This window comes from Ochotona curzoniae, unplaced genomic scaffold (assembly GCF_017591425.1).
Source record: "Ochotona curzoniae isolate NIBS_2020 unplaced genomic scaffold, NIBS_Ocur_1.0 scaffold_4506, whole genome shotgun sequence".
Classification (NCBI taxonomy): Eukaryota; Metazoa; Chordata; class Mammalia; order Lagomorpha; family Ochotonidae; genus Ochotona; species Ochotona curzoniae.
The window spans coordinates 41,097,095-41,125,083 of NW_024467119.1; the positions used below are offsets into that span (position 1 = coordinate 41,097,095).

The window sequence follows — 27,989 nt, forward strand, 5'->3', positions numbered from 1 at the left end:
TCCTGTCTTTATAATAAAATTCAAAAAAATTCTTTTCTTCATAATCAACTAAGCTGCAATGGACTGATCTTTACACTTCCATTTTGAGAGGCAGAGAGAGCACTTTCATCTGCTGGTTGGGTTCCCAAGTACCTGCAATGGCTAGGGGAGCCAAAGCCAGCAATGAGGAACTCCATCCAGCTCTTCCACGCGGGTGGCAAGGATCCAAGGACTTAAACCATCGCAGCTGCCTCCTAGATCCAAATTAGTAGGAGACTGGAGTCAGGAACCAGCTAGGGAGTGAGCCCAGGAACTCTGTTATGGAACACGGGCAACATAATGAACATTTTAACCGCTAGGCGGGATGCTTGCCTCTGACTGAGTGCTTATATCTCGCCCACATCCATACTTTGAAGTCCTACTACTTATTGTGATGATATTTGGGAAGTGGGGTCTTTGGAAGGTGAGTAGGTCATGAGAGCTAAAGGCTCATGGATAGGGTTAGTGTACTCAGAAGGCACGAGAAAGCTTGCTAGCTGTTATCGCCTTCACTATGTACAGGACAAGATGTGCATGTGCAGCCCAGGATGCAGGCTCGCACCAGGCCCTGGCTCTGCGGGTACCTTGATCTGTTACCACCCTGTCTCTGTACTGTGAGATATAAATGTTGTTCTTTAAGACACCCCGTCAGGGGTTTGGTGCAGCAGCCTAGTGGTTAAAGTCCTCACCTTGCATGCACTGGGATCCCATATGGGTGCTGATTCTAATCCTGACCACGCCGTTTCTCATCCAGCTCCCTGTTTGTGGCCTGGGAAAGCAGTTGAGGACGGCCGCAAGCCTTGGTATCCAGCACCCAAATGGGAGACCCGGAAAAGGCTACAGGCTCCTGACTTTGGATCAGCACAGCTCCAGTATTGCAGCCACCTGGGGAGTGATTCAGTGGACAGAAAATCTTTCTCTATGTCCCCTCTTCTCTCTGTGTATCTGACCTTCCAATAAATACAAACAAATCTTAAAAAAAAAAAAAAAGACACCCAGTAAATAGTAACTGCCTGTAGTAACCAGAACTAATGACAAATAAAAGTTTATTTAAACAAGTATTCTGCAATGAGCTCAATATTTTTTATTTTCTCAATTTACATTGATTTCAGAAAGGATTAGAAAGAGATTAATATATTGAAAGCATCAGACTGTTAGAAAAAATTATTAAAAAGGGCTTATTTTGATTCTCATGTCGTTGACAGGAGAGAGCTGATGTGTGTGTGTTCTTCATAGCCAAGCTCACCGTGCGTAAGAAGGGCCTGCCTCCTCAGCAGGGAGCTCTCACAGGCTCCAGCCCCCATCGATGACAACAGGGTTACCCGTGACATAGGCAGACTGCAGTGACAAACACAAGGAGACACAACAATTAATGAAGGTTGACAACGGACTGTTGCTTTAATTTTTCTATGACTGGGATAGCTCAACAATTTATTCATAAAACAACAAATTGTATTTATGAAAATCCAGATTAAATTTAACATGATTTTGAGCATGAGTTTGAACTGTGATCCAGAACGAAGTGGCTTCTGGCTGGCGTCTGAACACACAACACGCTCTCAACAGGGCCGTTAGGGGTTTGCTGTTCGGGTTTGCTGTTAGGGGTTTGCTTTCAGAGTCACAACATTAAGAAAGATAATGTACAGCCATTCTCAATTCAAGATGAAATGCAAGCCCAAGCAGCACACATTCATTTAGAGATTCAGAACTATTGGACACATAAATTTCTGGACCTAAGGGTATCAGTCAGGCAGCCACACGACAGCCAAACAATTTAATAAATGTCACAAATATCATATATTTTCTTGACCAATACATAACAGGGACAGATGGGCACGAGATGCATTTTAAAGCTTATGTGAAGAATAATAATTATAATGTATAAAAGGATTTCATTCTAGTTCCAGCCATATAAAATAAAGGATTACTATATAATTACTGTTTATCTTCACAAGTTTTCATTTTCCAAAGAACTGAAAACCAAAATGATCCTTGAGGTAGAAGTTAAAAACATCTTTCACTCAAAATGAGACATTTGTAATCTGGGTTTTAAATTGTTCCAAACCCTGGAACAATGGAAAGATCAGGAAGGGAAAGCATGAGTACAGCAATGCTAAAAGTTCAAACTAAGGAGCCTGGTGCATTAGCCTAATGGCCAAAGTGCTCACCTTGCATGTGCTGGGATCCCATGTGGGCGCCAGTTCTAATCCTGGCAGCCTTGCTTCCCAACCAGCTCCCTGCTTGTGGCCTGGGAAAGCAGTCAAGGACAGCCCAAAGCCTTGGGACCCTGCACCCACGTGGGAGACCCAGAAGAAGTTCCTAGCACCTGGCTTTGGATTAGCTCAACCTGGGCCGTTGCAGCCACTTGGAGAGTGAATCAGTGGATGCAAGATCTTCCTCTCTGTCTCTTCTCCTCTCTGTGTATCTGTTTCCAATAAAAAAAATATTTAAAAAAATAGCTTAAACTAGGAACATGATGATATAAAGGAAGAGAACAAGGAGACTACAGCCCGAGGAAACAGCTCCAACAGCCCGGACTTTTAAAAGGAAGCCCCTTGCCGGTCACTTGATTCTTCCAGGCCCCTCTAAACAGCCCAGGTTCCTTCGGTTAAACATTGGAGCCACAGCATTCCCAACTATTTAGCAAGCTAAGCACTGGCTAGATAAGGTTAATTTTCTTACCAGGAACACCTCCAAGTCAAATGAGCTTCTCTGAAGGTCTGGATTTAGAGAAACTCAAAAGCTAACACAATTGGCATTGATTATTTGTTTAGCCATTCCCCAAGCTATTTTTTTTTAAGATTTATTTATTCTTCTTGGGAAAGCAGGTCAGATATGTAGAGAGGCAGAGAGAACAATCTTCTTTATGCTGATTACTCCCCCAGTGGCTGTGATAGCCAGAGCTGAGCTGAGCTGAGCCAGGAGCCAGGAGTTTCTGGGTCTCCTATGTGGGTGCATTCCAAGGTTGTGGGCCATCCTCTAGTGCTTCCTCAGACCATAAGCAGCCAGGACACAACTGGTTGCCCATACAGGATCTGGGGCGCTTGCAAGGCTAGAATTTAGCCAATTGAGCCATGATCAGTAGTTAATAGACCTTCCCCAGCTGTTAACAATTGGTATTAACAGTCAGAAGGAATATTCTGGCATGCACACATTTTAACCCTGTATTTGCCACATTCAGCAACCATGAGGTATTTACCATGTTCTGTAAGAGATGCTAACTCATCAGGAACACCTATGTCCACTCTGACCTTCTCCCCTTTCCTATTCATTTCTCACCCATTAGTTTTCTGTTTATGTAATATTCAAAGACACAACATAGAAAGACATTCCTGTGTTCTTGACCTCATAAACGTAGTTTTTGCTTTCTCAGATGGATACCAATTAAAAATACACAATAGCCATTAAGAAAAGAAGTGATGGGGCCAACTTGGTGATGTAGCAGGCTAATTCTATGCCTACAAGTGCTGTCATCCTATATGGGCACTCATCTGTGTCTTGGCTGCTCCACTTCTGATCCAGCTCTCTGCTTACAGCCTGGAAAAGCATTGGAGGATGGTCTAAGGCCTTGGTTTCTGGACCTATGTGGGAGGCTGGGCAGAAGCTCCGGCTCTCAGCATTGGGTCAGCTCAGCTTTGGACACTGTGGTCATTTGGGGCTGTGAACCAGCCAATGGAAGATTCTCTCTCTTTCCTCTCTCTGTAAAAGTCTGTCTTTTAGACAGATGCTGGACTTTCTATCATTGTGTATACCTACAATGCCATGATACACTTAAATGGAAGAATGACTTGTAACTGTTGCTGATGAACTATATATAGTATTGTAATAATAGGAGGGAAAACAGTGAGAGGGAGGAGAAACAGAGAAGGTGGAAGGGGAAATCCCTCTAGCCAACAGTACTGTATCATGGAAAAAAAACATTTAAAAAAATCTGCCTTTCAAATAAAAAATAACTAAACCTTTTTTTCCCCCAATTTTATTTTTCATGATACAATTCCATTTAGACTCAGGGATTTCCCCTTCCACCAAAAATAACTAAATCTTTGGCAAGAGAAAAAAATTAAGCAGATGCAAGGTGGAAAAAAATTGAATTAGGAACTTCCATACACGATGATAAACAAGAGTTAACAGGAAAAAAAGAGCCAGTGGAATTCTCCCAAAGAAGTTATCCACAGAACTAAAACACTACTTGTCAAATCCAAACTTTTCAGCCACAGTAAAGTCTGGCTAACCCTCTTGTCATTTTATCTGGTGTCCTTGTAATCCTTTGAATTCATTTGTTTGACTTATATTCAGTGAAGATTTCCCCAACAATAACTTTTGTAGTTATCTGTCAGAAAATCGAGCATTTTAATTTTTTGGTCTTCCATTTTGTTTGCTATAAGAATTTTTAAAAGATAGTTATTTATTTTGAAAGGTAGAGCAATACAGAAGGAAAGAGAAAGAGATCATACATCTGATGGTTCACTCTCCGAATGATTGAAACTGCCAGGCATGATCCAGGACAAAAACTAGAAGTCTGGAATTCCACCCAAGTCTCCCACATGAGGGACAGGGGCCTATGAGCTCGGCCCATCTTCTGCTGTTTCCACACACACATGAATAAGGAACTAGATCAGCAGCAGAGCAGCCCAGGGCTCCAATATGAGATGCCAGGATTGCCAGGTGGCAGCTTAGTTCACTGAGACTCACACCAGCCCTGATACAGATTTCTTTAATTAATGAATTACTAAATTAATTTATATCTGAAGTGCAGAGGGAGACAGAGATAGTGATCTCCTGATTTGTTTACTTACCAACTGCCCTCAATTGCCAGGGCCTGGAGGGGCTGAGTCAGGGAGCCAAGGACTCTGGGTCTCCCTCTTGGTAATGGTGACCCAATGACTTGAGCCATCACCTGCTGCTTATGGGATGTACAGCAGCAAGAAGCTGGGATTGGGACCTGAAACAGGACTTAAACTCAGGTGCTCTGATGAGGGCTTCACATGTCCCTAACTACATCTTTTTTTTTTTTTTTTAATCCTAACTTGATTCTTAACTGCTGTACCAAATGCTGGCTCCTCTAAGATTCCTTGACATGTGAAGTTAAATAAGAAAAACTAGTGGCACAAAGCAAAGTAGCCTCTCCCTTGAGTAAATCAAATTAGAACTTATCCCTATATTGTGGTGCAGCATCTTAACACAGATGCTATATGCACTTTTTTTTTTTTTTATTGTTGCTTACATTGTATTATGTAGTACAGTTTTATAGGCGCTGGGGAATTCCCCCCACCCCTCCCATACCCCTCCCCCCATGGTGGATTCCTCCACCTTGTTGCATAACCATAGTTCAAGTTCAGTTGAGATTCATTGCTTGCAAACACATGCCTAGCATAAAGTTCAGCGTCTTATTGTCCAGTATATGCACTTTTAAAAGGGCATTGTTCTAATGAGCAGGCAGTGGCCAAGTGTGAGTAAGGACAACAAACTCCCAGGGAAGAACTGTACTTACTTCATCAGAAGCCAAATACACGCAGAGGAGAGCTATTTCTTCTGCAGTTGCAAACCGTCCCGTCTTTTGCCTCTTCAGGAAATCATGCAGAGCCTGTGACCAGAGATCACCCCAGACATCAATGATGTGAAGTGATACATGCGCTTATCTGTAACTTCCCAAGGGGTTAAACCAATAGAAATTTCAGGGGTTAGAGTGATTCAAAGATGCTACTCAAACTATTTGTCTTGTGTTGAAACCCACAGATACCCCTATGGATCACAAAGGTGAATTTTAAAAAAAGAGGTCATTCTTTTTTTTTTTAAATTTGAGAAATTATGATCAAACACACATAAAATCTATCACTGTAATAATTTTGTATGTGTAGTTCAGTAAATGACAAGTGTGCCACCACCCTATTCCAGAGCTACTTTTTCTCTCACAAAACTGACATTCTGTGCTCATTAAACTGTAGCTCTCTGTTGACCATTTTTCCTGTCTCTGGAACCACCATTCTATATCCTGGTTCTGTAAATTTGTTCTGGGAAGACATTTTCTTTTTTTAATCAAAAGGTTTAAATACATTTGCAACTTGTATACCTCTTCAGGGTTCTCTCTGGCTTGAATTCTTTCTTGCAGCGATGGAGTATCAACCGTTCCTATATCAAAGCATGGATAGAGTTTAGTTAATTACTTAAACTGAAAGCGAAACGCATTATTAAACTTCCTTTTCATACAATGTAGCAACCAACAAGCTCTTTGCACTTTATATTAAAATGACAGGTTCATTTCTACCTGATCAAACTTATTGAATTACAACTTTTAATAACACTTCTTTGATATCTAACACGGAATGTGATTCTTGGTAATAGGAGGAACTCCGACACTTCTAGCCCTCTTAAGGACACATATTGAGTCACAGTGAGTTTGCATACTGCTTTATAAATCTTAAGCATTTTTGCATATCTTGTCTTGGCTAATCCTCACAACAACTTTGAAATGTGAGAATTGTAAAAGAATACAAGCACTTTACCAGTGCAGGGACTTAGTCTGCATCGATCTCAAAAACTATCTTTGCTGTCAAGTTCATGGGAGGACCCTCAGTGACAACTCCACAGCCCCTGAAGTCGCTGGAGTTGGGGGCACTTCCTCACCATCTTACCCATTTGCACTAGTTTCCAATTTCTATTTTTAGCTAGTGCTTCAAGTTTCAAATAAAAATGCAATTTGAAATAATTTCACTTTAAAAAAGAATGGCATTAAATTAAAAAAAATTTATTTGGTTCACACTTTGAGTTGCCCAGAAATGTTTGTTAACTCATAAATTACATAAATTCTCTTTGGAAGGGGCCTTTTCAGAATGGGAAAGACCTCGGGTGGTTGTAGCAAATTATTTTAGTCATACCACCAGCTTCATCTTCAGCCCATGCTCCCAATCTTTGCTCAGAAGTCCCCTTTTAAAAGTTTACTTATTTCCATGTACTTGAGAGGTGGAATGAGAGTAAGAGCAAGAACAAGATATCTTTTATCCACTGGCTCATTCCCCAAATGTCCATAGTGACTAGAGCTGGGTGAGGCCACAGTTAGGAGCCTAGAACTCTATCCAGGTTTCCATGTCAGTGCCACAGGGCCAAACACTTTTGCCATCGTTTATTGTTTGTTAGGATGCATTAATAGTAAACAGGATTGGAAATGGAGTAGCTGGGACTTGAACCAGTATTCTGATATAGGATTGGGGCACCCAAGGAGGCAGTTTGACCTGGTGTACCACAACACCCATGCCCAATTCCTCCCTCCTTCCCTTCCCCTTCTCTCCTTCCTTCCTTCCTTCCTTCTTTCCTTCCTTCCTTCCTTCCTTCCTTCCTTCCTTCCTTCCTTCCTTCCTTCCTCTCTCTCTCTTTCTTTTTCTTTTTTACTTTCCCCAATCCCTTTCTTAATATTAGTGTCATTTCCCATTTTTCCAGGCAGGCTCAGCATCTTTACAATTTGAACTCCTGGCTCCTACTTTGGACCCTTTCTTCAAGTTCTCTCTCCTCCCATTTTAGAAACAAGCAATATTTATAACATTTTGGCTCGAAATTTCCGTAGCTAGAGCTCACAGGACATTAGAAGCATTTTCTACTTGTGCATAAATAGGGCAAATGTACTGAGAAATTTTCTGAAATTATGTAATAAAAATCCCCTTTCACTCAATTTCCAATAACATTTTATTCAATTTTCTTATCAACAGTCTCATTTAAATCCTAAATTTTACGAACAGAAACACATCATCAGAACTAGCTTTCAAAAACATTCTCTTCAAAATCCTTGCAGTTTTGGGGGTGGGTGTGGCTTGGTGCAACTGTGTCCAGTATCTAAGTACCTTGTCCAAGTCCTGCTTCTGCCTTACTCCCAGTTTCCTGCTGCTGTGTGCTCCGGGAGGTGCTGCTGCCCATGTGGGATACCTGGATGGAGTTCCAGGCCCTTGGCTTTGCTCTGGCTTAGTCCTGGCTGATGTGGAAATTTGGGAAGTGAAACAGTGATTGGAAAATCTCTCTCTCTCTCCATTTTTTTCTTCCTCTCTCTCCTTCACTGTACTTAAAAAAAAAATAGAATTAACAACTTCCTCTTACAGAATTAGATGAGCATAAGATCTTAGATATGGCTGGTACTGATGGCCGTTAAGTAGAAATTGTGGAGCAGGCCAAGCCTGCTACTGGACTCTATTACTACTTGACTCTGTCGTGTCCATGACATGGAAAGGCATGCTGCGCCCGTTTCCACGTTTGGCTGGAGATTCATTGCCACACCAGCCACAGTCATTACTCCTCAGCTTTTCTCCTATGACTGCTGAATCACAGGTACTTCCTTGTTCCAGAAAGTCTGATAACATATTTTCCAAACTTTGAATATATCCAGCTGCTAAAAGAGCCAAAGTTTCCAAATCATTTTGCCCTGTATCCCCCTGGCTATATGGCTGCAAGAATAGCCAGACACAGGAATCACCAGATGGAAGAATTATCACTATGTGCAACGGAAACTCAGTGATTCTCCTGTGTTCTCCTTTCTAGCAATGGAGATCCTTTTTTTTTTCTGCCAAGGGTCTTTTTGGTAAAAGCGTTTGTGGAACCCGTTGTGGTAGCCTAGTGGCTAAAATCCTTGCCTTAAACGCGATGGGATCCTATCTGGGTGCTAGTTCTAATCCAGCTCCCTGCTTGTGGCTTGGGAAAGCAGTCGAGGATGGCCCAAAGCCTTGGGACTCTGCACCCTCCCACCCTCCCCGTGTGGGAAAACCAGAAGAGGCCCTTGGCTCCTGGCTTCAGATCGGCTCAGCTCCAGCTGTTGTTGCCACCTGGAGAGTGAATCAGTGGATAGGCGATCTCCTTCTCTGTTTCTCCTCCTCTGTGTATCTGACTTTTTGATAAAAATAAATAAAATCTTTAAAATATATAAATAAACAAAAGCATTCATGAACGATACAAAATGAGCAACTTACAAAACAGCCCATTACATAGTTTTCAAATGTTCCAGTCGCCTCGATAGGGCCAGACCAGATGATTTTGTGTCTCATGCAGCCTGTGGGTTCCCAACCCCCGGCTGTATCTGTGTTTACATTTCTATTTCAAGAAAAGTAAGACAAAACATCTTGATCTCTCAAATTCTGTAGCTTGAGTGATATTTAGTAGTTTACCCTCTCTAAGTCAGTGATTATTAACATAAGAGTCAATGTAACTTCCTGTGAGACTTTGCAAATGACACACTGTCCACTCCATCAACTCCTCCATATTCTTATAAGCCCTGATGTTTGGAAAAACCCAGAGGTAATTTTAAGCTTATCCCCCTCTATAATCCCCAACATTGTCTGTGAACAAATGACAGACACTTTGATTCTAGATTTATAATATTTGATTTCTTTCCAGGAGACATTAAGCTTTATTAATAAGCATCATGCATCCATCTTGGATTGGTGAAATGAGATGAAAGGTAGTTATACTGGTAATTTACATTGTTTGTCCTGAATTCAGCCTGAAGATGCTTCCCCATTTGAGTCCTTCCATAATGAACTGCAGCCTGGCTCAGTACGACAACTTAACTAAAGACCCAACATAGAAAACTTGTGACACATGCAGCTGACTTTGGGCCAATTATATTAGCTGAATATCAACCAATCACAGATGGTCAAATTTTTTTTTTATTTCAATAGGACCAACTGTGAGTTGTGAGCAATTAAGTTTTTTTTTTAAAGGATTTATTTATTTTTATTGAAAGGCAGATTTATAGAGAAGGAGAGACAAAGAGAAAGATCTTTCATGTACTGGTTCTTCCTCCAGGTAGCTGCAACAGCCATAGCTGACCAATCCGAAGCCAGGAGCCAGAAGCTTTTTTCCAGGTCCCCCATGTGGGTGCAGGGTCCCAGGGTTTTGGGCCGTCCTCTGCTGCTTTCCCTGGCCACAAGCAGGGAGCTAGATGGGAAGTATAGCAGCTGGGACACAACAATCTGGTGCCTATATGGGATCCCAGTGCTGGCAAGGTGGAGGATTAGCCAATCAAACCATTGCACCAAGCCCAGGCTGTTTTTATACTTCACTTTCATTTTCTAAGTATAAATACTTCCCAGTCACATTGCTGACTGGACTTCTTACAGCCTGTTCTGGTTCTGTGAGATGTCGGCTTCAGAATCTGAGTTTTTCTCCCTTTATCCTAAATAAAACAGGGGGTAATGCATTGAAGATCCTTCCTTTGGACACTTCAATAGATTTAATAGACATCCCACAACTGTTAAGAAAAAGAAAGTTCTGCCTTCTTTTCTTTATAGGAGAATCAACACATGTTGGGTAAAGATCAAGACAGTCAATTTTTTGGGGCATTCATATCATATACATATACACAGTCAATACTCATAGGTGTGGATATGTTCCAATAAAGCTTTATTTAACAAGTGGTGTGCCAGATTTGGCCTGTGGATCATGGTCTGCTTGTTCCCCATGTACAACATGAAGAAAGGTTAATGCCTCCTTTTGAACCTCTGGGTCACTTCACTCCTGGTGATTTAAATAACTTCAGCAGTTAACCCCTTTTTGCTGGGAGGCTCTTCTGTTCTCTCCATTGTTCTGTGTACAAAGTCTATTCTTTTCCCTGACATCTCTGCCCACACAAAGTCACCCCTGGTTTGCTTCTAAAATGGCTGGTTTTGGCAAGTTTTGTCTCTCAGCCAGTTGATCCTCCATTGTCCCATGTATGAGTAGCACTTAAACCCTTTGCAAATGTGACTCAATCTAATGATGCAGGATCTCCATTCCTACTGACCACTGAACAGTTAGTTTACGTAAGACCAGAATCTCCTTTGAAATTCTCCCAGTGATGGAATACAACACAGCATGTGGTAGACAAACTTACGTAGATATCTTTCACAGTAGCAAGCAGGATGTGAGAAAGGACAAGCTCAGCGCCTGACAGGGACTAGCTCACCTGGGCACACACAGTTGCACCTGATTCCTTGCTGGATGAAGTCTGCAGCCACAGCCTTGGTGAGGCCAATCACTGCTGCCTTGGTTGTGCTGTACACACACCTGTTCACAACTCCTAAGGGCAAAGAGAGGGCACAGTGATGGAAGGGATCCTAGTCAGGGCCAAAAAGAACGCAAGCACATTTCCCCAGGAGCCACTGTCATACAACTTCACCTTTCAAAAAGGTGGGATCAGATTTCTCCCTTAACAGAGCCTGTTTTTAAAACTAGGCAAATAGCATAGGCACAGCTTAATTGAGATTTAGGTAATGAGATGCTGCACTTATTTAACAGTGGTTGTGGGTTTTGTTTTTTTTTTTTCTCAGCAGTCAGCATAACCCTTAAGCTGATTCCAAAAGAAAATGAACAATAAAAGAGACCTAGGCACTTGTTTGCACTCCCCTCTTAGGAATACTCCATGTGTGTCCTGGTAAGAGAAGGAACAGTATCTCGGCAGCAGCTATTGCTGTTTGGTTTCACAAATCCACCTGATGTCCATATTGCCCTGCAGCTCATCCCACTTACTTCTCAGTGTCCAGAGGAACTTCCTCCACACAGTGGCAGCACTTCCCAAGAACCTGTGACCATTCTCACATTCTCAATAATACCACCTTGAAGGTGGGTGCTTGCCTGACTCGACCCTGCCCCCTTTTAGACTGAATTCTGAATGCCTATGAGTGTCATGATTCCCAGAAGGAGATAGACCTACCTTTGATGCTGGAAGCCACCGAGGACATGTTGATAATGTTGCCAGACTTCTGAGCAAGCATCTGCCAGAAACAAGACGAATTTTTAAAAAAAGAAGAAGAAAAAAGAAAACAACAACAAAACAAGACAAGACAAAAAAAACCCTGCACTCTTCCAGGCTGAAAATACATCTTCAAAAGATTTTCCCCGTGGTTTGCAGAACAGAGCTGATCATCTTATTACCCATTAACTAAAAAGTGGTCTTGACAGTGAAACTTTGGCATCTCACCCCACTGCTGGGCCTGGATGGCCTGTGTACATGCACTGTTAGAGCTACATGCGGGATTACCGCCTTTCTGGGGTAAGGCAGCAGCAAGACCAAGAATCAACTCTGAGCAAAACGGGATGTGAATGGATGTCAATCATTATCACGCCCCATGACTCTATTTAACACATATTTGTTGTTGAATGTCTATGGTGGCCAGGTATTGTGCTAGGTCTAAGAGATTCGAAGATGAACAGCACATTCCCTAACCACAGGCCATCTGAATGACAAGACCAGCCACACTGAGTGATGTTAGAGAGATCGAAGGGAGATCCAGGGCAGAAAGAACCTATCAGGCTGAGGGGACACCGAGCCAAGCTCCTGAGGAGGAAGTCTGGGGCTGAGATTTGAAAACCAGAATGCTGCTCAGAAAAATAAAACTGCATTTCAAGGAAATGTTAGTACATGCACAAGAGGACTTCAAAGTGTTCATGGAAAAACATAATTTTAATAAGAACCTTACTTTGGTGCAAAAACGTTGAAACTCATGCCTCATTTTGCTTAATGCACATTTCTCATGAACTTTTTGAGAGCTGCTCATGTAAAGGCTCCATCCAGCAGCAGAATGGAGGAGGTGGGGTGGGTGGCATGCCTGAGTGTGGGAGAAATGAGGCTATAGAGGCCAACAGGGCTAACTTTAGGAACTTGGGTTTTATCCTGTAGGCAACGCCTTGGACTCAAAGGTTGGAAATGGAGGAGAAGCAGCATGTTCAGAATCGGGTCTGTGTAGATGATGATCCTGGCACCATGTAGAAGGGACCAGTAGAAGCTGATGTGATGGTTTAGGCTAGGCTGGCAAGAGGCTTAGGGCTGAAGGAACATCTGTGGGTGATGGAGGTGATTACTGAAGTAGGATGGGCTGCAATGATGGTGAGCCTCATTTACTTAGGGTTGTGTCCTAAAAACATAGAATTCCCTTACTAAAATGAGAATTTTAAAAAACATTTATTTATTTTTATTGGAAAGGCAGATACAGAGAGGAGGAGGGACAGAGAGTGAAGAACTTCAGTATCAAAACCCCAACCATTAAGAAACGATGTGAGCTTGCAGGCCAAATGACCTATGTGACCTTTAGAGCTGATTGGCCTCAATTCTTATGAACTAAGGTCTGGTTATCTTACAAGTGGCTCCAAGTAATTAAGTGGGTGCTTACCTTAGTTGCTGGAGGCATGGGCTGTCCAGCCGAGATAGGTAGGGAATGTGTGGTATTTCCCCTCACCTTGCAGGCTATTGTGAATTGCCCCTTCTGAAGCTATTGTGGACTGCCCCTATAAGAACCCTATGAATGTGCTGTTAGGGGCCACACTCTGGTAAGGGGTGTTGGTCCTGGCTAGCCAATCGGTGGTCTGCCGGCTGCCTGCTCTCAAGTAAGAACCCAGGCTTGGACATGCGATGTTGAATAAATCACCCTGTGCACTTGGATTGACTTCAGACTCCTGGTGATTTCTGGGGATTTCAAAATCTGGGCACAACAAGAAGATCTTTTGTCTGCTAATTCCATATCGCACCCAGTCATTAAATATCTTTTTAAAAAAGAATAAATTTTATTGGTTCACATAGATTATTGCTAAGATGATTTAAGTCACAGGCAAACTAATTTCCAAGTTGGCATTTATGTATTTTAAGATTTAACACAAGGTTAAGTTTCAGCTCCACTATGACCCACCCAGCTTCCTTAACTAGTATTTACCAAGTGTGTCACACAGGAAGTTGATTCATTTTGCAAATGAGTCTCATTCATGTGCAACAGCCTTGCCCACTGTGAAGTAAGCTTCCCCTTTCACCACAGCCCCTGCTCCATTCCCACAGCCAGTGATGAACATCTCTGACTTCCACACAACATGGCTTCTCATACACTCCAATAGGAAAAGAAGGCGATTTGCTAGGTGAAAAAATTGCTATCTCAGCACTATGTGGGCTCACCCACAGATTCCTTGTAGGCACTAAACACTATTATTGCAAGTCAGTTTCTCTAATTTTTCCTGCCAGAGTTCACCTGTATCTTCCTTGACAATGGCTTTGATCCTGACAGCTTAGATTCAGCCCTGCTGCGCCATTGAGCACGCTCCTCTGCCCCTAGCTGGATAGCAGTTAGTATGGTCAGCTATCAAATTCATCTGGAATTGCCATACAAAACTACTCTTCTGCATTTCATCGGGATTTAATTTACAACTCCAGGCTGCATCAGAGAGGAAATTTACCAACTCCAGTAGCCTGCCAAGCCAGAGAGTACAGGTCAAAGATCAGCCTCTGAAATCAGGTCAATTTCCAAGGGCAGGAGACAGGTAAACCAGGACCTGAGGATGAATTCCTCTTCTCCTCTCACTCTCCCCTTTCTTCCTTCATTGCCCCAGCCTAGGCTGTCTGGCTATTCCTGCTTACAAGCTCTCTTGAAGTTTGGGCTGTTTGTTTCCCATATTTTCCTCCTAGAGCATATAAAACAGTGCTTTATTACCAAGGGGTGATTAACACTTGTTTGAAAATAAAGTTAGAACATGGATGAGTTGTGTGATGGCTGGAGGGTTCAAAAGAAGCCGACCAAGGAGGAATGCTGTCTTCAGCACGCGCTGGCTTTCACCTGTCCAGGACCCCAACAGCTCAGTTTGAAACAGGAGGGAAAGGAAGGTCCTTCAGAGAGAGAAAGGCAATAGGAACTCCCGTCCGGAGAGTGTGTGCCTAGACCCTGTAATTCATGGAGAGGCTGACCTTCCCAGCTTCAAACCTCAGTTCAATATCCACTGGCTCATCAGGTGACCTTCAGCAAGTTACCTGACTTCTGCGTTCTAGTCTGTACAGTGGATGTGATGAAAACAGCACCTACTTCGTAGAACTGTTCTGGTCCCATGTACCCTGCTGGTCCCTCTGCCAGGAACTCTCTGCCCAGATACCTGAAAGGTTAACTCCCCCACTTCTTTCTGATCTCTATGAAAATTTAACCTTATAAGTAAAGTCCAGGAGGGCCTGGTAAACAGAAAACACTTAATAACTGTTTCTTGAATGGATGAACTGGCAAGTTAAAGGAATTCATTTATAGTGCCTTCATGCAGATGATCCCTGGGTATCAGCTATTAGCTTAGCTATGATCACTCATCAGCACAGGGAGGATCTTTCTTGGGGGTGGAGGGAGATCCAGCATGGAGACCTGACATTGAACTCATCTTACTTTGGGGAGGAATGCCTTGATCATCAGGTACATGCTGCGAACGTTGAGATTCATTGAGAAGTCCCAGTCTGTCTCCTCACAGTCCAAGATAGTTCCATGATGGACAAAACTGCAAGAGTGATTAAAGAGGAGAGTAAACTGTCACTACAGAAATTTCTAGCCCATTTGCTATTAATTTCTATGGTCACTTATTGGCTTATACCATTGTGTTCTTCCTTTTACTCAAACTTTAAACAATTGAACATAGTATCACTTAATACATTAGGTTGTTAAGAATCCAAAAAACGAAGTTGCAATGCTTGCAATGTTAAAAAAAAGATCCCTCTTTTAAAAGAAACAGGCAAGAGTTTGGGGTCAGCAAACGTAAGAAGGTGTACATCAACTGTAATGGAACACATCCAAGCTGCCAAAGACAATCAACAAATCACTCAGGACTGAACACGTGCCCCAATTAGCTCCTATTTCCAGAACAACAGTGCCCTCAGGTGGCAGAGATGTGTCATTCTCAAGTCAAAATTGCAAGGTAAACAAGCGTATCAGTATCTTGGGACAGCAAGATGATATAGCTAGTATACAGGTATACTTCTATCAGACAAGAACAAACAGGTAGAATAAAACATGACTCACACACGAACTTCCACAATTCTTAAAAGAAGCTTGCAAAGCAACAAAATCTTTACTGACTCAGTGATTTGAACCAAAGTTATGTGGTTAATTACAGAATGTTCCCGGTGGTTGAGGCCCATGCCCCGCAGCACTTGTGTGTGCAGTGCCCTGCAATGTCGGCCTCCTGATGGCAGGACTCCCGTGCTGTGTCTGCCCACCACAACCCTGCTGACAACACAGCACATAGCACATGCTCAAACTCTGACTTCACTATTGCAGGTACTTGGATAGATTTTTATAGGAGGATGAGCAGGCTAGTTATGCAATAAAGGATCAGAACTCGCTGCTTTAATCACACATTGCAACACACAGGACAGTTTTGTAGACATTACAACACTGGTTGTGCAGGCTTTCACTGCCTTTAAGCCCTGAGGCCATGCCCACCTTTCAGGCTACCTTATTTGTTGAATCTTATGAGTCATGAAAGTGCTTTGTGAAATCTAACCATATTTCCCAGGAATTTTATCATAGTTCAAAATGAATTTTTACTGTCATATTACCAACATAAATTTAAATAACATTTCTAGAAATCTTTTTCCAGGAAAGTGAAATGAAAAAGGGTTGAATTACCCAGCAACATTAAAGAGAACATCAATTCTCTCAATTTCATTGGCGAACTGATCAATTTGTTTCTTCTTTGTGACATCCAGAACACGAGTTTGAATACCTGAAAAAATAACAGACATAGTTTATCTACAGCCACCCAAAAAATGCTTAGCATCGAAAATTGCGCTGTGTTGAGATAGGAAGTGTGAAGACTTTAACATCTATCTAGGTAGGCTTCAAAGAACTGTCTGCTGCTACTAGGGTCTTAAAAATCTCATTGAATTCTTAAGAAAGATTTCTTTATTTATTTGGAAAGGCAGAGCGAGAGAGAGAGAGAGAGAGAGAGAGAGAGAGAGAGAGAGAGAGAGAAGGCAGGAGAGACAGAGATCCTCCTCCATCCACTGGTTCACTCCCCAACTAGCTGAAACAGCTAGACTAAGCTGATGCAAATCTGGGAGGCAGGAGATTCCTTCAGGTCTCCCACATGGGGGCAAGGGCATAAGGATTTGAGCCATCTTCTGCAGACCTCCCAGGTCATAAGCAGGAGAAGTTTGGAAGTGCAGCTGCGGGGACTTGAACCGACCCCCATATAGGATGCTGATGTTGTATGTGGAGGCTCAGCTTAGTTTGCCAGGGGGCCACCCCACTAGTACAAACCTTGTTAGTGGCTCCATGTTAGCTGCTCCATGCCCTAAACCCCATAATAAGCTCACCCCTCTCCCTCCTTTTCTTTTTTTCTAAATTGAGTAGGAATTATTCCTGAGTACTGCCTTTATCACCAAGTGCCCCATCTGCATCAGGTGTTTCTCAGAAAGTCAGCAGTAACTCCTGAGAGCTCATTTTAACCATTTCTTGCTTCCCTCCTGAGGCTTCCTTCTACTTATTAAAAAATGGCTACTAGAAAATTAGAAATTATGTACTCGGGCCCGGCGCGGTGGCGCAAGTGGTTAAAGGTCCTCGCCTAGCACGCCCGGGATCCCATATGGGCGCCGGTTCTAATCCCGGCAGCCCCGCTTCCCTTCCAGCTCCCTGCCTGTGGCCTGGGAAAGCAGTCGAGGACGGCCCAAAGCTTTGGGAACCTGCACCCATGTGGGAGACCCGGAAGAGGCTCCTGGCTTCGGATCGGCATAGTATCGGCCCGTTGCACTCACTTGGGGAGTGAATCATCGGATGGAAGATCTTCCTCTCTGTCTCTCCTCTCTGTATATCAGCCTTTCCAATGAAAAAAAAAATAAAAATAAATCTTTAAAAAAAAAAAAAAAGAAATTATGTACTGGCACACTCCAACCTTGAGGAGGTGGTGGGGAGCCCGTGGGGCCTATGAATGAGGGCTTGGGGCAGGGGAGGGCACCAATGGGCATGTCGAAACCTGGGAGCTCACCTCTAGGCAGGTGGAGTGAACCTGGGGGTTGCCTCATGTAGTTGGTCCTGGGCAAGATGAAAAGAGCACAGGGGAGAGCCCCAGGTCAGCATGCTGCTCTGGTATGCTGGTGGACCAGGCCTGGAGATTTCAATGGGCCTAGATTTTGGATATGTGGAGGGTTAAAGCACCAGGTCAGCACATGTGCCAGGAGCTTGGGAACCTGGTGGGTGGCAGAACACTGGACCAACCTACCACTCACTGTGCTTCAGAAGGGTGGGCTGGAGAACCCATGCACTCCTGGGCACAAGGATTGTGGGTTGATTAGGCAAAGGAGCAAGGGAATACGGGGTAGTGAGGATCATCCTGGGAATATCTTGTAGGTGAGAAATGACTCCTGATGGACTCCCAACAACAAGGCCACTGTACTTGCAGGTAAGTGAGGGGGCTGAGGCCTGGTAGTTGGGAGGGGAGAGACTGAAAGACCTTTATGGGTCAGACAGATGCCCCAGCCCACTTGGGAGACCTGAGCTGGGCTTGTTAGCATGGAACATTGCTGACTGTCACATGCCAGCCCACATGCAAGTTAGGGCTGGGGACCTGTCTGGCAGGACTAGATCCCAGCACCTGTCAGTGAGTGTTGGATCAGGGGACAGGTCACATTAGACTGGGCCATGACACCAACCAGCATGCAAGAGAACCAGTTTGGGGTTGGATTCTGTGGGGATATCTGGGTACAACCCTATGGAATTATAAGTCCCACTGGCTAGCTTAAGAGTTGGGGTGGTGATGGGCTGAGTTAGGCATGACCATGGAATTCTACCGACTCACATGGGTACCAGGGCTGAGAACAAGCAGGGTAGGTTCAGGCTGCAGCACTCACATGAGCACCCTAAAACAAGGTGTGGGGCAGGCTGGGCTGCAACATTGACCATCCCATACAAAGGCCGGGATGAACAGGACAGGGCATGCTGATTAAAGGCCTAGCACCTTTTGGAATATGTGAGATATGGACCTGGGAGTGGACCAAGTAGGGGAACTTGGAAAACTCAGCTAGTGGGTCACAGCTCCCACTGATGAGCACTTGGTCCAGACATGGGCATTGAGAAAACTGGGCAAGGTAGTTCCATCCATTGGTAAGTGTGGGAGTGGCTTTGGAAGGGGGCAGAATGGGCAGGGTCAAGCAAACTTTAGCCTACTGGCAAATGTAGAAACCAGGATGGAGAACAGGTCATATTGGGCTAGGCTATCACACATACCAGTTTTCACAAGCCAGGGAATGGGAGCAGACTGAGCAGGGCCATGTTCCAACATCGGCCAACAAGAGTTAGGACTGGGGGTCAACTGGGCTAGGCCAGGCTACAGCATCTGAAGGTAAAGGCTAAGATAGGGGAGGGGCTATGCCATCCTGGGTCAGAGTAACAATTGGCAAATATGAGATCTATGGCTGGGAAAAGCCCTGGTTGGGGAGCTAAGGGGAAGCCCTGCCTGGGTTGGGGTTCCCACTGGGGAGTGAAGGGACTGGGGTGGGGGCTGCTATCTAGTCTGGACATGGCTGCAGTGTCCCTTGGCATGGGTATGGCTGCGTGTTGGGTGTGCAAGAGTGGGCTAGATTTCAGCACCCACTGGTGATCGTGAGAACCAGGGTGGGTGTAGGATGAATCGGACCAAGTCTCTGCCCCTGCTGAGCCACATGTGAGTTGTGCCTGGGTGTGGACTAGGCTTGGCTAGGGTGTAGCATCCAACAATAAGAACCAGAATGGAGAGTGGGCTAGATTTCAGCACCCACTGGTGATTGTGAGAACCAGGATGGGTGTAGGATAAATTGGACCAAGTCTCTGCTCCTGCTGAGCCACGTGTGAGTTGTGTCTGGGTATGGACTAGGCTTGACTAGGGTGCAGCATCCAACAATAAGAACCAGAATGGATGAGAGCCAGTCAGGAAAGGCTACTGTTCCTGCTAGGACAGGAGGTGGACTAAGTAGAGCTGGCCCATGGACTCCAAGGAGGATGCAGATCTGGCATCGGGAGGGGTTCTGATGGAGGAGCTTGGGGAATTCCTCTGTCGGGATATAGTCTCTGCATGTGAACACAAGAATCAAGAAATGGAGCAACCCAGACAAGGCTAGGTAATTATATCAACCAGCATACTTTTGGCTCAGGTCTGGGTCAAGCCAGGCCAGGCCAGTGAACGTCACCTGCTGGCAAATCCAAGAGCCTGAATGGTATGTGGGTCATGCCTGGTCAGGCCATAATACCAGCCAGCTCACATGAGGGCCAGGTCTAGGGGCTGGCTGGGCTGGGCTAGGCTGTAGTCCTCACAAGCGTGAGTTGGAACTGGGAGAAAGCTGGTCTGAGCTAGGCTACAGCACCCACTGGCAAATAACGAAGTGAGGCAGGCCATTCCAGACTGGGCTGTGGCATACAACCAACACAAGTCAGAACCAGGCTAGGGGTTGAACCTGGTAGTGGGTGTGTCGGGGGGGGGGACTCCCCTTTTGGGCCACTACTCCCACTGGTGAGCATGAGAGATGGGATTGGGGACAGACCAGGCTAGGCAGGGCTATAACACCTATTGGCTTGTATGTAAACTGGATTGGGGGAAAGCCAGGCTGGGCAGATTGCCCCTCCTGGTACATGCATAAGCCAGAGTGGGTGTGGGTCTATTGGTAGATGCTGGTAGCTGGCAGATGCTGACACAGTGGGGTGGGTGGGGCAAACTCTGTCAAGTTAAACTGCAGAACCACCTGAAAAGTGCAAGATCTGGGAGTGGGAGTGAGCCCATGAGGGAAATAATAGGCATCTCTCTGATGGGCTGCAACTCCCACTGGTGAACATGGAAACCAGGACCAGAGGCCAGTCTGGCTAGACAGAGAGTGGCACCCACCGGCACCAGTGTGGACTGAATAGTGAGGATGGTTGAGTTGAATTAGGCTTCAATACCCATTGACATGTATGACAGTTGAATGGGCTATGGGATAGACTGCTGTTCATGCTGGCAAGCACAGAAACTAGGGCAGGGTGTGGGCCTGGTGATGGTTATTGCAGGTCACTCCAACTAGACTGCAGCTTCAACTGGTTTGCTTGGGGGCCAAGTGTGTGGTGGGCAGGAGCAGGCTGGACTGCTATACTCAGCAGTTTACTTAGAAGATAGAGCTGGAGACAGAACTGACCCAACAGTGTGTGTAGGCTGATTTGGGTCACTCACCCTTTACTGGAATGCACACACAAGAATCAAGTCTGAGATCACCTCACAAAGGTTTCTTGGGGAGCCCCCCCTCCAACTGAACCACTGGACTCAGAACTCCAACCATGGAGAGAATTGCAGGATCCATGGTCTGACCATGGAATGCATGTGTCAGAGCTGGGCCTCCTCAGTGGATTAGATGGAGCAGTGGACAGCATATCCAGATGCAGACAGAGGATTTGGCACTACACTGGAGCCTGCAGAGGACACCTGGTACCATAACAGAGGACAGAGGACAGAAAACAGAACAAATTGATTAACTACCCCAGCCAAATTTTCGCAGTGAATACCTTGGCAAACAGACTCCAAGGTTGACTGTGTCAGCCAGTGGATGCTGGAGAGATTTCGTCATAATTGGAGTGGTGAGATTTGCAGCAATACAGAACCTTTGAACTATCAAAATCCCTTTAGCAGGACCCTCGGAGCAGGCCGCACACTGGGACCTGGGATGGCTGGGAGGCTGGGTGTGGCTTCTCCCCTCATCTCTCTCCTTACCCCAGATACAGGAAGGACAAAAGAGAATGTGGAAAGTGAAAAGAATGGTCTCACCCACTTTCCTCTAGCCCTTGACCCTTTGCACCCTAATCAAATATGTAAAACTTATAAAAAAGAAAATAAAAAAAGAAAATTGGAAATCACTCGTGTGGCTCCGACCCTGTTGCTGGAGGACAGTGCCAGCCTGGGGGAGTGGGGCATGAAGACGTCGCTTAACCACGCGGATCATGAGCAAACAGAAGAGGGCACTCCACAGTCAGGGTGTGAGTCCCAGTGGGCAAAGGCTGACTGCCACGTTCCCAGCACACATCACATGCACATATTGAAACGCTATACTGTACTACACACATGGGGACAGTTATTGTTAATCAAGCACAACTGTTAAAAGGTAACACAATATTTGGAATCAAATCTTTACACGTGCTGGATAAATCTTGATCATACAGGGTTTTCTACCATTACAATGCCAGGATACAATTAAATAGAAAAATGTTGGACTTGTGACTGTTGCTAAAGGACTATGCTATTGTAATAATATAGGGGAAATCAGTGGGGTGGGAAGAGGGAAAGGGGTGCATGTGAAGGGAAATCTTCCCTGAACCTATGGAATGATATCATAAAAAAAATATAAAGAGCCCAGCGCGGTAGCCTAGTAGATAAAGTCCTCACTTTGCACACTCCATGATTCTACATGGGCGTCAGTTCCTATCCCGGCAGCCCCACTTCCCATCCAGCTCCTCGCTTGTGGCCTGGGAAGGCAGTTGAGGATGGCCCAAAGCTTTGGGGCCTGCATCCACGTGGGAGACCCAGAAGTGGCTCTTGGCTCCTGACTTTGGATCGGCTCAGCTCCGGCTGTTACAGCTGCTGGGGGAGTGAATCAACAAACAGAAGATCTTTCTCTCTCTCTCCTCTCTGTATATCTGACTTTCCAATAAAAATAAAAATAAATCTTTGAAAAATTGAAAAAAAATTAGGCACACATTTCCAGATTTTTCTTAAATGTTTGAGTTCAGAGACTTCTGTTTGTAGGTTCACAGAAGGTACTGCTGCTAAAAAGCAGAGCGGGGCCACTGAGCAGCTAAAGAAGTGTTCCTGCCATAAGCAGTACCCCAGCTTCACGACAGCCAGCGGAGGCCGCCTTCCGAGGTCAAGCTGCTGCGTGGCTTACCTGGGTACTTTTCCAGCTCCTGGAGTTTGGCCTCATTAATATCTGTGGCTATGACTTTGGCACCTTCTCTTGCAAAAGCCTGGGAGACAGAAAGTACACATCAAGCCTGTGTTTACTTCACTGAACCTGACTGAAGAGAAAGTGATCTGGTCGTTCCCCCTATTTACTGTGTTTTCATTGTTGTTTGCCCCATGGCACAGGTGGAATTTCAAACTATCTAATCTCAACTCATACGTTCTCATTGTTATTAATTTTACCATTAATTAGCACTTGTCAAATATCTTGCTAACCATTTAACTTTGCTCCTTCGAATAATATAAAACAGAATTGTGACTTTTTGTAAAACAATCATCCTGTTTTTTCTTAAGGCTTGTTCAGAGTTACAGTCAGAGCAGGAGAGACAGGATCATGCAATGGTTCACAGTGAAATGGCCAAAGTGGCCAGGTTTGGGCCAGGCCAAGGCAAGGAATTTCATCTGGGTATCACATGTAGGTGTAGGGGCCCAAGAACCTGGACCATCTTCCATTGGTTTCCCAGGTCATTAGCAAGGAACTGGGTTGGGAGTGGAGCAGCTGGGACACCAACCAGTGTCCATATGGAATTCGGCATAGCAGCAATGACTTAACTTGCTATATAATCCTGACCTCGATAATTCTGGTTTTAATAACTCTCCAAATGCCACTAGCCTGCTTATATCAAATTCTGGAGAATTGACTGAATTCTAAATAAGAAAACAATGGGTTACTTCAACACTTTTCCTCTGAGGAGTAGGTGGAGCTTTCTTAAATGTCGAAGCATCTCTACCATTATACTTGTGGCACATTGTTAATGCAGCGGAGGGGCATACTTTGGGAGAAATCTATATAAACCAGCACACAGAGTAACCTGATTGTTTTATATCTGGAGTTCTACATTTGCATGGGCACAATTTCAGAAAGGCTCCTGTACTGAATTCTATGGTGCAAAGAAATTGAGGCAGACACAGCATCAGCTGGCAAAAGCTGGCACTGGGGGCTAGTTCTGTCAAGTCAAACCACAGAACTATCTGGAGAGTGCACAATCTGGGAGTGGGAGAGGCCTGGGAGGGAAATAGTGGGCTCCTCCCTCTAGGATTATCACTTCTACGGGAGGGCATAAAACTAGGACAGGGGATGGGGTAGAATGAGATGTGGGACAGACTGGACTACTGCTACACATACTGGCTAACCAGGGTAGGGGGTGGGCCTGGTGGGGGTTATTGCGGGTTGCTACAACTAGGCTGCAGCTCCCACTTGTTTATGCGAGGGCCTAGAATGTGCTGGGCAGAACCAGGCTGGACTGCAACACCCATTGGTTCCAGTGGAAGTTGGGAGTGAAAACAGAACCAACCCAGCAATTGCAACCACCAGCTTATCAGGGCGATGGACTGTGCCAGGCCCTGTACTTGCTAGCACATACAAGAATCTGGTTTGAGAACACCTCAGACAAAGTTTCTTTGGAGATCTCCCCAATCGAAATGCCGGACTCAGAACCCTAACCAAGAAAAGACAGAAGACAGAACAGGTTAAACAACCATAGCAGCTATATGTTGGCAGCGAAATACAGGGCAAAAAGAGACTCTGTGATGGATTATGTCAATCAGTGGATTCTTTAAAGACCTGATAGTGCTTGGAGTGGCAAGATTGGCAGAGATTCATAAATGTTGAAAAATCAAAACCACTTGAGCAAGAACCTCAGAGCATACCCTACACGTGGGACCTGGGGAGGGTGGGAAATTGGGTGGGCCTTCTCCCTTAATATCCCCCTTTAAACATGAAGGAAACAATATGGAAAAAATAACGGTCTTTCCTATGTTCCTGTAGCCCTTGAACCTTTTTACCCTAATTAACTATGTAAAGATTGTCAAAATATAATGAAAAAAAAAAGTTCACAAATGCAAAAGCTGAGATCCAGAGAACCTAAATGACTAACAAAACGCAACAAAACAAGAAGAAAGAAATCTACAACATCGTGAAGTTAAATAACTTGCTGTTAAATGACTAACGTGCCATTGAAGAAATGAAACAGAAAACGAAGAACCTTCTTGAAGAAATGATACTATTGTATGACCCCTTGAATCATTAAAAAATTTAATGAGAAAAAAATCTGTTTTGAAGAAATGAAAATAAAAACATCAGAATGCATGAAAAAAAAATTGAGGCAGAGAAATCGGTTTCTCAGAATCAGAGCTGTGAGTGATGCCACACCAGTGACAGGTGAAGCATCTGTGCCTTCGTCTGCCTCACGGGGTGTGACTTCAACTTGTAACTCAAGACAACAGAAGCACAAAAGCCAATTTAAAAAGAAGTAGAGCAGAATTAAAGAACCACATCATTCAATACTTCAAAAGTGAGTAAGGGAACAAAACGACGAAAGCTAGTAACTTACCAGGGCAGCTGCCCGGCCGATCCCCTGCGCTGCAGCTGTCAGGATGATGATTTTTCCATCCAGCCGCCCCATCACGTGACCTGTAATTGCATCCAGAGATGTCAGGGGGTTCTGTGCAGTGACATCTAGGGAGGCAGCTCAACGTGTTCCCCTAAGGAACTGAAGATAGCGCCTCTATTCAAATAAGCGTCCCCACCACCCGACCTCTTGAAGAATGCTGGATACTCAGCTTTGTATATAAAGGCCACTCAGCCCTCAGGTGACGATCCTTCACTTCCTGGAGAGGACAGCCTCTGAGTGGAGGCAACAAGTCCTCACCACCACTAACCCCCCAGTGCCCCTGCACACATGGCTGGGGCTGTGTCCTAATGGTTGGGGGCTGCTTCTCAACCTCTCTTTGCTGAACCTGCATTGCAGTGTGTATTGCCGAAGTCTGTGGTCTCTCCTGCCCTTTGGAACCATTTGGCCTCAGAAAGTCATTGAACAAAAGGTCTGGAAGAGGAAACCATAGATGACCTATTAACCACAGGACCTATTAACCACAGGAGCAGCTCTAAACACAGGTTTCCGGACCCTCGCTCTGAGAACAGTCCACTCCACAATTCCGCTGCTCCTCTTTGAAAGCTTCACCATGCTTAAGTGCTCTAACAGACACAATAGGTGTTTTCTAAAAGGTAGAATGGAGAAATTCTGCTGCAGGGGAAATTTGATGTGTACGTGATATTTGTCCAATGCTTGGATCATAGATCACGGAGCTAGAGGAATGCAGCCATGAGCTGGAGTGGGGAAGAACCCAAGGACTCTCGGATGAGGTTGTCCTCACTGACTCAGGCTCCTGCTCTTGCTCCATCTGTCCTTAATGTATGCCATAATGTACACACAAACTCAAAGCATTTGTTCTGCTGCAGGCCATTGCATCCACTTAGAGAGTAAAATGAAGGATGACACAAAAGCCAGCAAGCCCAAAGAAAAGTCAGCCTTGATCTCATTGGCCACATCTGTGGGAACTGGCCAACCTAACAGCAAAGGAGGCTAAAAATTGGAGAGCATTGTTTCCCAGCATTTGTAAACACAAGTGTGTGGGTTAGGCAAACACAGCAGCTGTGGTGCCAAGGACAGTGGGATGGAGCTGGATGGTGTTGGTGAACCACCTTCCATCACTTGCAGGGATCAAGCTGCTCTGCTTTAACTGCTACCCGAAACAGTACAGCTGCTGGCCTTGTCCCCAGATGCATTGCAGCATGTCCTTTCTGTGCTAATGCAGTTCCATTCCCAAGAGCCAAACTTTCATTTTAATTTTGCTGTTTCCAGTTGGCCCTTTTTGCCTTTGACATCTCCATGACCTCGGTCGAAACCTTCTACACTGACTGGAGCAGGGAGAGATGAGTGGATCTGAGAAGCAGTTCAGTGACAAGCCACAGTGCCTGGTCACGCCAGGGGCTCACTTCAAAGAGATGAAGTGGTTTGCCTGGTCTTCCACAGCTCTGATATCAAATCTGGGCTTTACGATTGCAGGGCTAAAAGAAGACCTCCTGCTGAGTTGTCTCCAGGTACCTGCTGGCCCAGGTCTGGGTTCTGCCTCACAGACCCCACTCCCCATCACCCCTGCCACCAGGGAGGGGGCAGTAGTGACTGTGAGATCAGGTGTTGCTGTGGCAAGCCTGAGTGGCTGAGCCTGTACTGAAGCCATTGTCCTCCATGCATGAATGTACATGGCACAGAAGCGTGATCACGTCGTGGGGCTATGTAGCTGCATAGCCACGGCTCAGCTGGCTGGCAAGGTCCCAGTTGGTCTTGGGGAAGCTCACCAGACTGTGCTCAACTTGGCCACACCCCCATCTTTCCTGTTAGTGTACCCAGTCCTGCCTAATAGTCTGCTCATTTTCTCTCACACCAGCATTTCGAAATCCATGCCCATTCAGCTCCATTTCAGAGTCTGCTTTCATGAGGACCAGACTAACACGACCACGTTAGAGGAACTGGCTGTTACCTGCACCTGTGCCAAGCCAGGTGGGGAGGACGCTCGTTTTACAGTGCCTGACCTACTAGGACGCAAGGAACTCACAGTATTTTTTTTTTCTCCTTTCAAAATGAGATATAAAAATTGCACTTTGAACACAGAAAAAGTTGAGAGAGAAATTCAGTATATTTTTGGAAATGTTGCTACCTTACAACACTGGTGTTACAGTGGGTGGCACATTGCCCCAGGAAAGGTTTTTTTCAACATTCTCCCCTGGAACCTATGACACCCCAGAAGCCTTCACTGAAGCACTTTCTGCTTTCCCTGAGCACCAACCCCCAGCCAGCACCCCTGTTGTTCTGGGATCAGATGTTGGGGCCAATGCCTTAGAATCAGAAAAGCTACAGCCTCACACTCCACTGGATTTCTTTGGAGAAGTGAGGGTAAATATGGCCTGTAATAGAGAACAAGGAGACTCTTAAACCCAGTGTGAAAGCAGAGAACGCTGGCTCCCAGAGTCTCAGTATTGGCATGAGCATGGCAACTCTTGATTAGCAGAAACACAAAGAGAACAGATTCAGAAGTTCTCTGTATAGTCAGGGGTCAGGAAGAAGGTGTCCACTTAGGACAGATACTGTAAAAATTCTTCTTTTAAAACTTTTGCAAATATGGCAGAGCTGCAAATTCCTTACAACCCACTTTTATCTTGATTTATTAGCTATGATTGATTCTGGTAGGCAATCCACAGAACAAGCAACGTCTCAAAACTAAACCTCCCCTCTCCCTCGTCCAAAGTTCCATTTTTAAACTATTAGGAAATCTTACTTTAGAGCAAAGAGTGGATGGCGTCCTCCAGATCCCGGCAGGAGTGATGAACTTGAGACCTTTGTGCAGAAGCAAGTCCCGTGCTTGATAATGAATCCTGGGATTTGTAGTTCAGGTCTGGCTTCAGGATTTACGGTTCAGTTTCTCTGGGTTTTAAAAAGGTTTTC

General features: G+C 44.9%; 1 protein-coding gene across 2 annotated transcripts; it reads right to left on the minus strand.

The window, feature by feature from the left end:
• Nucleotides 1–1,052: 1,052 nt before the first annotated feature.
• On the minus strand, nt 1,053–27,931 carry BDH2 (3-hydroxybutyrate dehydrogenase 2). Of its 2 annotated transcripts, XM_040966914.1 has the most exons (10): nt 27,823–27,931; nt 25,038–25,117; nt 22,631–22,709; nt 16,386–16,482; nt 15,150–15,258; nt 11,684–11,744; nt 10,937–11,050; nt 6,089–6,147; nt 5,510–5,602; nt 1,053–1,356 (listed from the first exon to the last, which is right to left on the minus strand). In XM_040966914.1, the coding sequence occupies exons 2-10, from the start codon at nt 25,107–25,109 to the stop codon at nt 1,303–1,305; spliced, it is 738 nt and encodes a 245-aa protein (XP_040822848.1). In that variant the 5' UTR covers nt 25,110–25,117; nt 27,823–27,931; the 3' UTR covers nt 1,053–1,302. The 2 variants fall into 2 exon arrangements, with proteins under 2 accessions (XP_040822848.1, XP_040822849.1); XM_040966915.1 differs by lacking the exon at nt 27,823–27,931 and having other exon boundaries at nt 25,038–25,119.
• Nucleotides 27,932–27,989: the final 58 nt, after the last annotated feature.